Raw genomic sequence first — 10935 nt, forward strand, 5'->3', positions numbered from 1 at the left:
GAGTCCATCAGTTCTTCACCCGGTTGCTTCTGAGATGAAATGTCCCTCTTCTACAAAGCTGGTGAAAATGCGGCAGCCCCAGTGCTGAAAGTGTGGCCATCAAGCATGCCGGCTTGCCCCCACAATTAAGGAGAACGGCGCAGCATGCGCACATGTCGTGCAACATGCTTGCATGCCGTGCACGTGTGAGTGAGGTGAGCATGGTGTGCTGCAAGCACTTGTGGCCGCCGCAGAATTTTGAGGCAGCCCGGCCCTCTCCTTGAAAATTTTTGAGGTGGCCATCAGCCCCCCCCCCCGGTCCATTGATGCCCCTAGTAGCCATCTTTGATCTATAACAGTTTCTGGATTTTTTTAAGCCAGTTCCTTAAATCAAGGGTAGCCTGATGTTTTAGACCACCAACTCTCCTCAACCATGGTGATTTGCCATGCTAGCTAGGGTTGATTGGAGTGCTAGCCCCCAACATCTGCAGGGCACGACTTTGGTTAGCCCTGCCTTCAGCGAAAGCTATTCGGTGATGATCTTTTAATTAAGACTGCTCGATTTGTTCGTTTCCCCCACCAGGGCTTTGTTCTCGTAGGCACAGTATAATAAAGTGAAAGCGTTCTTATTGGAAAAAAGATTTAGACCAAAAGACTTTCACACCATCTCATACCCTTGTGATTGCCTAAAAAGATAATGGTCGCCAGGAGGATAGCAGCTTGCCTTTGGAGGCCTTTAAGCGAGGATTAATTAGAGATTAGTGTCAGGTAGGCAAGATACTGTCCTGGTTAATTGAATCTGCTGGACAATCCAGGCTGAATTTATGAACTGATATTCATCACTGCATATGAGCTTTCTGAAAGTACTGCCTTTGAATGTATCCCCATTTGCTTTTCTGTTGGGGGGGTGGAATTGTATGGGATTATCTGAAATTGAAATGTCCTTCAAGCCGCTGCATAATTCATTAATGCCACCGCCTCCCCTTCCCATACCCATAGACTTCCCCCACCCACCCCTGGTCCCAGCAACCCTGTCTGCGCTGTGAGAATTTAATATTGGTAGCCTTAGAACGTTGTGTGTTATAAATACTAACATGAAGCTACCCTTCCCTTTATTTGTGCTCTCCTTCTCCCACAAGCTTCCATAGTGACTGTCATACAGCTTGTCAACAACGTAGTTGACAATATAGAAAATGAAGGTATTTAATCATTTTTAAAAAACTATTTCTCCTGAATTGCCGCGTTGTTGTTTTCCCGTTTTGTTCTTCTGTGTGAAAAGCCGCAGCAGAAACTCATTAACTCACCCTAACTAGCCAGGCCGCAGCAAACGATTTCGTTTGACGAATAAGCAAGGTCTTTAAGGTGGGGAGAGGGGTGGCGTGGGAGGAAGGCAAGCAGTTCATTATTATGACTTTTGTTGACATCAGAGAGTCAGTGTTTAGGAGGAGAGCGGGTTTGGGGTTTGGTTCGCCCCTCCCACCCCAACATGCAGTGTCTTTTACGGTCCTAATGGTCCCAGAGGGATTACGTTGTCAGAAAGCGTCCCCAAAGAAAAAATGGATTTGACAAGATGCCGCGGCATCAGGCGCATTGCTAGCTTATCCAAAGCACAGTGACACCGTGGTAAATAAACAATACACAAAGAGCAAAGCTTCACGTTTTTGTGGAGCCAACTTGCTTAGCCAAATTTAGCCAATTTTCTAATGGGGCAGACCCCGCTTCCTCAAAAAGCGTAATTTAAATCACCTTGTAAAATAAGCCAATCATGCTGTCTTCTGCATATAGCTGGCAGAGACTGAGAAACAGTGGTTTGCCTAAGACGGAGCTGGGAAGCTTCTGGCCCAGAGGCCAAATGCAGTCCAGGCCTCTGTGACTGGCCCTTGGAACGCTCCCCAAGCCACACCCCCTCTCCCTAAGCCACACCTCCTCTCCCCAAGCCACACCTCCTCTCCCTAAGCCACACCTCCTCTCCCCAAGTCACAACCCTCACTAGCCCTGCTTTGCCCCCAAGTTTGTTTACCTGGCTGAATTTTGTCCATGAACTCTGATCATGCCTCTTGCTCTTATGGATGTGGTATATGGACAGGTGCATGTAGAGACCAGACTGCTGTGCAAATGAGAAAAATTGCAATTGTTGTTTCATCCCCTTTTACCTCTAGCCCCTGCCCCTGTCAACCTTGGACTGAAAAAGCTTCCTCCCCTCTGGCTTCAGGCTACTTCATGCAGTTGTGTTAGCGGCGAGGTTTGAACCCAGGACCAGAATTTGCTTTCTGTATCCCCCAGATACCAAACGTCCAGTCCCAGACTCCTCTGCCTGCCAAAGATAACTTCAGCATAGTGCAAATCCTAACGCGGTGGGCAGGATTAAGAAGCTGGTATAGTATAGTCCAGCTGGAAATAGCTTCGTTCTTTGCTAGGGCCATCTTCTGCAAAACTAGAATCTCTTTCAGACCATCTCAAGAAACCTCCTTTAGAATTGGCTTTTATAGAAGCCGCTTGCTTTTAGGCTGAGGTCCCTGCCTTAGCATTGATATCCCGTTGGGCTGCTTCTCCCAGCCATGATAAGCTTTCCAGTTGCGATCACACCTGCTCAAAAGGCCTGATTTGGAAGCCGTTTCATCTTGGGTGTCTGCCAGGTATAGCATATGCTTTGAATGCAGAAGGCCTCAGGATTAATCCACAGTTTATCCCGTTGAATGGTCTCAGGAAGTACAGCTGGGAAAGATCCTTGCTTGAAACTTTAAAGAGCTGGCTCTGTCAGAATAAATGATACTGGGCTAAGTGGACCAATGTTCTGGTTTAGCATAAAGGAGCTTTTTAATAATAATAATAATAATAATAATAATAATAATCTAGATTGCAGTTTTCTCTATTAACAAAATCTTTTCTCCCCCCCCAAGTCCCTAAACCCAACTATGTCCCTAACTAGCAATGTTAAAAGTAAAAATGAACCAGGAGATCCAAGTAGGAATATTTGTTTAGAGGACCATATCACCCTGGGATCTTTTGATAAAGAGCGGTATATAAATTGAATAAATAAGAATAATAATCCCCAGTTTAGTTTGAACCCGACCTCAGTTTGGGGCACAGCCCATGGGCCTGATGTGAAAAAAAGAAGTTTGATTAATTGGTTCTTTGCAAATTCCAGCATCCGTTGACCTGCTTTGCGCCTCCTGGACTAATATACTGATCGAAGCAAAGCTGTGCTTCAGATTTTTATTTTTGCAATGCAATTCATTCCATTTATTTTTTATTTTATTTATTAAATTCATATGCCACGTTTCCTCTGAGGATCACAGGGTGGTTTACAATATAAAAGCACAGGAATATATACCATAATAACAGACAAAAGAGTAACACACAAACCCCTCACACGCACACAGTTTAAAAGGCTATAGGTCATTTAATAAGCCAAAGGCCAAGGAGAAAAGAAAAAGTTTGCACCTGGCACCTAAAGATTTGTGGTGAACCCACCAGACAAGCCTCTCTGGGGAGAGCATTCCACAATCAAGGAGCCACCGCAGAAAAGGCCCGTTCCCATGTTGCCACCTTCTGGACCTCTCACGGAGGGGGCCTCAGAGATTCATTAGGGCCTCAGATGATGAGTGCAGGGTATGGGGCAGTTCATATGGAGAGAGGCGATCCTTGAAGTATTGCAGTTCTGAGCTGTGTTAAGGCTTTATAGGTCAAAAAAACAGCACTTGGAATTGGGCCTGGGAACTATTTGGCAGCCAGTGCAGAATCAGGATTACATGCTTAAACCGCCTTGCCCCAGGCTGCTGAATTCTGCCCCAGCTGAAGCTTCTGAACCATCTTCAGAGGCAGCCCCATGTGTGACGTATTGCAGTAATCTAACCTGGAGGTTACCAGATCATAGATGACAGAAGTTAGGCTGTCCCTGTCCCGTTAGGGGTGTAGATAGGCCACCAGCTGAAGCTGATGGAAGGCACGCTGCGCCACTGAGGCCGCCTGAGCCTCAAGTGACAACAAGGGATCCAGAAGTACCTGCAAGCTGACTACCTGATCCTTCAGGTGGAGTGTAACCCATCAAGAGCAGGCCACCTCCCATCCATCTGGTCATGACTTAAAACAATATGCATTTGTACATGCTATTTTTAATAGAGATGCTTTCTGAGTGAAAACATTTTAGAATTGCAGGTTTTATGAGAAAATGCCATTAGAAATAGGTGTTTTAATGTGAATTGCCCATGCACCATGTGTGTAAACAGGACAAAACCGATTTATGAAAGAAGACATTCAAGAATTAGGTGGCCATAGTCCCTGTAGTCCCTACAGCGAAATATTCTGCAGTGTATTCGGGCGCAGCTCTGCATTTGATGGATCCACAAGACCTTGAATGAATTTTATTATTTCGGTCGCAGACCAGTTCCAGCCCACATAAAATATCAAGGAAGTCATAAAACACGATAGGGATACATTTAAATTTGCTATTAGGTATAACAGGGACAATACAGATAGAGCAACAGTTAAAAAAATTATAAATTAAAACTTAGTCACTAACATATAACCTAAATTTATCATTTAAGGCCTTAATCATTGTGATAGCACAGCTTGTTCCCTAAGTTTTATGGCAATCGCACAGAATTTGGCGACCCTTAACGTGATCCCAGGATCCTTGTCCTCTACCAGGGATTTTAGACACTGAAGTGAAGATTCATTTGGAGATTTTTGCATAGCAGGGGTAATAAATACCGAGCGTATATCCCCGTAGAAACGGCAGCGTAACAAGGCGTGACAGTTTCTTCCTCCATCAAGCCGCAGGGGCAGACTCGTTCCGCGTATGGTTTACCCTCAAATCTGCCCTGCAATGAGGCAGATGGCAGCATGTCCACAACACCTTGCTTGCGGAAATCTTGCTTCAACGTGGGAAAGGAAGGGAAGTCCTTTTGAACTGCATGGTGGGCAAGTGAGGAGGTTAGTGAGGTTCTGCTGTGTAGCATAAATATAAACTGTCCATATAGGCATGCACTAAGACGCACGGTACCTCCGCGCTGAGTGGGGTATGGGCATAAAACCAGTGACCCAGAAACGGTCCTCGTTTCCTCTCAATGCAATGCTTTTGAGTCAGTTTTTTGTTTTGTTCTTTTGGAGCAGTCAGGGCCGGTTCAGACAGTGCTACCTGAGCTGTAACCACTGGTCACGAAAAAAAGGGTTTTCCTTCTGCCGACCATCTCGCTCGCCTCGTTTCAGTTCATCTTTCATTGCCATCAAAGCTCCCGTGTGAGGAATGCAGAAATTGAGGTTTTTTGTTTTTGTTTTGCCAGAATTTGCCCCAGCTCAAATCCTGGCCAGAACCTCAGGTTCCCCAGCCGGGGCTTGAGGAATTTCTGCATCCAGGACAGCCCAGTTCTGTCGTGTTCCACTTCGGCCTTTATAATTAAGTAAAGCCTTTAAATGATAATCACAGGAGACATGGTCCAAACATATCACAAAATGCTATCTTCTGAAAGGATCCCATTCTTCACCAAGCTTCTGCAGGGTTAGCGTTCCAGGGGGAAAGTCTTTTTCTCCCCAAAATAAATTTCACTGCAGTTCTGCCCCAAAGACTGCTCCATACCTTCTTTTTAACAAACAATAAAAAGTAAACTTCTGGGCTCCATAGTTGAAAAACGTAGGGTTGCTTCCACCTAAGTTCTGTTAAGAGTAGAAATGAATTATCATGTCCATTGATTTCAGAAGGTTTGCCCTGAACAATTCGTTCAGGTCATATCTCCCGATAATAATAATAAAAAGTCCTATTAGGGCTGCATCATAAGTACCCTTTTCTCCAAAAGGGCAGCCTACTTTCTGGCTTCTTTCCATCCTATGCCTTTAAATCCCTCTTGCTGTTAACCTATTATGATAGGATTGCCATATTCCAAACAGTGAAAGTCCGGACAGAAAGATTGTTGCGCCTTTTTTTCTTTTTTCTTTTTTTTTTTTGGCAAAGTTGTTGAGCTTTTCTAATTTTGCTCAAGGCTGTTGGGCTGCCATGCGTCCGGATTCTCCCAGATGTTTTGCCGATTTTCGCCCAGACACTGTTGCCAACGGCAGAATGGTAACCCTATATTGGGATATGATGTGCTTATTTGCATTCCTGCAGAAAAAACTGCACAACTCAGCAGTACAGAACAAGCTAATAATAATAATAATTTATTATTTATACCCCGCCCATCTGGCTGGGCTTCCCCAGCCACTCTGGGTGGCTTCAAACAAAATATTAAAATACAGTAATGCATCAAACATTAAAAGCTTCCCTAAACAGGGCTGCCTTCAGATGTGTTCCTAAAGTCAGATAGTTGTTCTTCTCTTTGACATCTGGTGGGAGGGCGTTCCACAGGGCAGGCGCCACTACCGAGAAGGCCTTCTGCCTGGTTCCCTGTAACTTGGCTTCTCGCAGCGAGGGAACCGCCAGAGATCCCTTGGCGCTGGACCTCAGTGTCCGGGTAGAACGATGGGGATGGAGACGCTCCTTCAGACATACTGGACCGAGGCCGTTTAGGGCTTTAAAGGTCAGCACCAACACTTTGAATTGTGCTCGGAAACGTAGTTTGAATGTGAAAGGTCCCAGGTTCAATCCCTGCCACCTCTAGGTAGGCTAAGAAAGACCACTGCCTGAAAGAAAGCCTGGAGAGATGCAATCTGCTACTATGGGCTCATCCAGTCTTCTTTTCGTCCATGTTTCTAGGCATACACCTGGGCTTTAGAGCTCTTGTTTCCAAGCTGTGTCTTTGGTTTTTTGTCCCAGTGCTTTCCCTGGGAAAACCCACCTTTTACCACTGAAGCAGAGCGAACAGCAGTCGGCTTTTCTGCGGATTGCCGTTTGCTCCTATTCAAGGTTTTCCTGGGTAAAGCATGGGGACAAACAAAAACAAACCTCCCAGACACAGAGCTTTCAAGTGCCTGGGATGTGTGGTGCAAAAGGAAGTCTGCATGAGCCCTAAGGCTAGATAACAACAACCTGGGCCAGCAGTCGGGCTTGGTATTTGGAGCCACCAAGATAGTGGGGTGGATTCTGGGGACCTCCCTCACACCCTACCACTTACTGGGGTGGCAGGAAAGTTGGCACAGTGTGGATGCACCAGTGGAAGCAAGGGATTGGCTCCGCCAAAGTGCCTGCATGGCCCTGAGGTTGCTGCCACCTGCCTTGCTCCATCCCAGTAAGTAACAGTGACTTTGGTGTTGGGAGCACAGCAGCACCCCACCATGGTGGCTTATCCTTAGCAGACCCTAAGATAAAGGCAGAGAAGGAACCCAGGCTGTTTGCTTCCCCCGGCCTCGTTCCACGCTCCATATGGAAAGTCTCCTCTTTCTAGCTAGGAGAGGGCTCTGTCGTATTTGCTTCCGGTGGCCCAATTGACTGCCTTTCTATTCTGTTCTGTTCAGGTTGTTATACCGTGCCTCTCACCGTGGTATCTGAGCGTACTTGGGCCCAGATTTGTTTGAACCGGCCCTGAGAATGGTAGATTCTTATTTTTTTTCTGTTTCACAGTGAGCAAGAGAGAGATAAAGCATACTTCGCAAATTTTAAGAGAGCGAGAGAGGGGGGGAAACTGCATAGGGTTTTTTTGTTTGTGTTAAAGCTATGTGCTTGAGTCAGCTTTGCATGTTTGATTCAGATAACTATAGTCGTAATGATTAGACGTAAAGCGATTGTGTCGATTGACTTCTGCCTAGGAAAATCAGATTTATTTGCTTTTTAAAAAGATAAACCTTAAACTGAAGCTTTGCTTAAAAGCGCTTTTCATAATACTTTTAAGTCAGATGTGTTTTAGAAGCAATATGAGATTTTTCTGCAATGTGCAGGCCTGAGAGTTTCCAGTGTTGCTTTTTCTCCCACTTTGTATTTAACAGTGACTGATATGGATCAAGGACAGAACTACAACAGAGGTGACGCATACCTGCCTGCTGAAATTCGTGGGAATGTGGAGGGGGGTCCCAAAGGCCGGAGTTTTAACACATTACTAATACACTCAGTTCGGCCTTCACCTTTTAGATCATGCTATGCCCATGTTCTGCATGTCTGAGCATGTATATATTTTGGGTGCCCAAGGCAGGGGTGGGGTGGAATTTTGTTTTCATTTTTCTTCCAGGGATTTGTTGGTTCTTTTTCATCTCTGCCTATTTATTTTGTGTGCCTGTGTAATTTTGCTTTCCCTCCCCAGACCAAGATCTTGGAAAAGAATGCAGCAGCAAGAGCATGCTGACTTCTATTAATGTATATATTTGCGTTCTGCGCTAACAGTTTGATGCTCACCTCCCATGCGTGGAACCTTGTGTTGGGTTTTCAGCATTTTTTACTTATTTCTCAGACTCTTCCTTTCTAACATAAACTTGGCTGTGTTGCATTGGTTGTCGTCGTGACGTTATATCGCTTCTCTCCACTTGGGCCAAAGCATGGTTGGCCAGGGTTTAAAAAAGCAAAACAACGGTGATGCATGCCAGCTATTTTTTTTGCATATACAGCTTCATTATGCTCGGACGCAGTGGGGATTTGTTTCATGCCGAGTGCATGCCATTGACTGCCTCTCTTCCAAGACTTAACGCCTCCCTCCCCATTCACTGTGGGTTTGCTTCCTTCCACAGCTTATCACTGGGACACCTCTGATTGGATGCCGAGCGCTCGACTATCTGACATTGAGGAGGTGCCCAATTATGAGACAACAGATGGCAGCTCAGTGCATCACGGGAGCACAAGGGAGCTGGAAACAGACTACTACCTTGGCGGCTACGATATTGACAGCGACTACCCTCCGCCACAGGATGAGGAGTTTTTAAACCAGGACCAGTTGCCGCCTCCCCTCCCGGAGGATTACCCAGACCAATACGAAGCCCTTCCTTCATCCCAGCCGGTCTCCATGGCTGGCACACTTAGCCCGGATTGCAGGCGACGGCCACAGTTCCACCCGAGCCAGTACCTCCCTCCCCACCAATTCCCCAACGAGATGGACAACGGCGGGTCTCAGACTGGGAACGAGTTTAGTACTTTTGGCGTTGGCCCAGGACCAAACGCAGAGAACAATAGCCTGGCCAAGAAACCCTTGTCCTTACACAATTCCCTGGACGCATCGTCGTCTGACGTTTCTATGGGCTGTGGCTTTGATGACTCTGAGGTGGCCATGAGTGACTATGAAAGCATTGAGGAGCTGCACCTTGACCACCACCACGTTCACATTCCATTTGTGGAGACCCACCACCAGACCCAAGTGTGAAGGAGCCTCTTTGTTGACGTTGTTTCTGTCATTTGGTCCCATTCATAGCATTAACTGTCAAGAAGGCTTTCTTTTCACTGAGAAAAAAAATAAATAGATCTGTATATGGGGCAAAGTGGAAATATAGCATAACCCATTTTTAACCCTGTCGAGAAATCCGTGGTGACCATGTGCAAGGAGAGAGCAAATGGTTGCCTCCCAAAATTGGTAGCTGGAAAAGGCTCTCGATCCCTTGGAGTTGACATTGGTTGTTTGTTGCCAAGCATAGAGGTTCCCCGTTGTGTGGTGGCAGAGTGAATTCTCCTCCAACCAGCTTTGTGGGGGATCACGCTATTAAAAGTGTTACAAGGCTGAAGCACTTGCAGTATTCACGAAAAGCTGGACCTCATTTCCTGGGTCCTAGAACTGTGGCTGCATGGGTCAAACTTGGGTGAAGTGAGAAATAAGGGTGAATTAGGTGCCAAGGCTGCTGCTGCTGCTGCACAAAGTAAATCTGAATTTTAAGGAGGGGAAAGGGACATCCTTTCCAAACCAACAGTCCATAATAAGATCCCTTTCTGCCATGTTATGGATGTAGTTAAAGTGACTGTGTTTGTATTCTAAGAGTTGTTTCCAGTTTTAGCCCCACACAGGGTAGACTTAAGCATCTAAGTTAGCTGTGTCTGTTAATTTCAGTGGATCTGATCTGCTGGTCATAGTTATTCCTCCAGCCCCAAAGCAAGAGGGATTGAGAGATACTTTGGCACCATCTTGAGACACTGAGTGGCAGGGCATCCCATCTGCTGCAAACCATGTGGAATCTGCAACAATCACTGCATGCTCTCAGTTGAATCCAGTGGGTCACTGTGCCTCGGCTTGTGCACGATGGTGAGCTAACACACTGCCAGACCAACTCCTTAGTAGCAGTCGGTGCCTTGATCTTGTCAAATGAGCATGAAATGTACTTAAGACCATACTGACCATCCTGTAGTTCCAGGAAAGGAGGAGGATTGGGGCAGCTCGTCTTGCAGGAGTAAGCAGGAGCTGCAGAAAAACTCCAGCCACTGCACAGCAGTGAAAGGATTCAGGAGCCCTGCTCTCCTTCGCACTTGGCCACTCTGCTGAGAGGCGCTCCAAGGACGCAGGATTTGCAGACCGGCGTTCTTCCAGGAACTCTGCTGAGGAGCTGCTTCTGAATCCCACACGTGGTCTGTGCAAAAAAACTCCCAAGGCATCCACACTATTTTTACTTACTTATTTATTTTGGTGTGTTCGGTCCCTCACGGCCCACTGTAGGCTTTTTGGGATTCATCACCACTTTTTGTTCATCCACGTGCTCTCTTTTAAAAAAAACAAACTAGAAAATTGTGGCGGTCTGGGGAAGTGTTCCCCAGCCATATTTGCATCCCCGGTTTTAATGCTGCAAAAAAGGGAAAGGGGTTGCTGTCTCTTAAAATAATTTTTATTTATTTTATTTTGCCTATTTACAGTTTAAAGGTGGGAGGGGAAGCCACTCTCCCTTTACTAAGAGAATTCAGCCAGCCAGGAAGGGTACGGAACGAATAAACCATTCCCCCTGGAGTGGAGTCACGGATGAATAGATGCCCTAACAGGTTTTTCATGCCCCCTGCCTTATCCAAGTTCCCTGTCAACACGACGTTAAATGAGTGTTCCCAGTGCTTCCCTTCCATGAACTGGGTTTTTTTTCCTTTCTTCTTTTCTGCTGACTGAACCGAATTTAATCGTTTCAGCTTTCATTAAGCTA

The 10935-nt window shown here is 46.1% G+C and overlaps 1 protein-coding gene across 10 annotated transcripts in view; it reads left to right on the forward strand.

Annotated features, from left to right (window-relative positions):
- Positions 1-10511, forward strand: part of FAT3 (FAT atypical cadherin 3) — a 460237-nt gene extending 449726 nt beyond the window's left edge. For 5 of the 10 annotated variants that reach the window (XM_082218933.1, XM_082218938.1, XM_082218937.1 and 2 more), the window contains 3 exons: positions 1119-1178; positions 7834-7869; positions 8566-10511. In XM_082218933.1, the coding sequence (XP_082075059.1) occupies positions 1119-1178; positions 7834-7869; positions 8566-9191 (722 nt within the window). In that variant the 3' untranslated portion in view covers positions 9192-10511. Of the gene's footprint in view, positions 1-1118; positions 1179-7365; positions 7442-7833; positions 7870-8565 lie in introns of all 10 variants that reach the window. The other 5 variants (XM_082218939.1, XM_082218941.1, XM_082218942.1 and 2 more) reach the window with 3 other exon arrangements.
- The last annotated feature ends 424 nt before the right edge of the window (positions 10512-10935 follow it).

The sequence above is a fragment of the Podarcis vaucheri genome (genome assembly GCF_965113315.1).
Source record: "Podarcis vaucheri genome assembly, chromosome: 4".
NCBI classification, from domain to species: Eukaryota; Metazoa; Chordata; class Lepidosauria; order Squamata; family Lacertidae; genus Podarcis; species Podarcis vaucheri.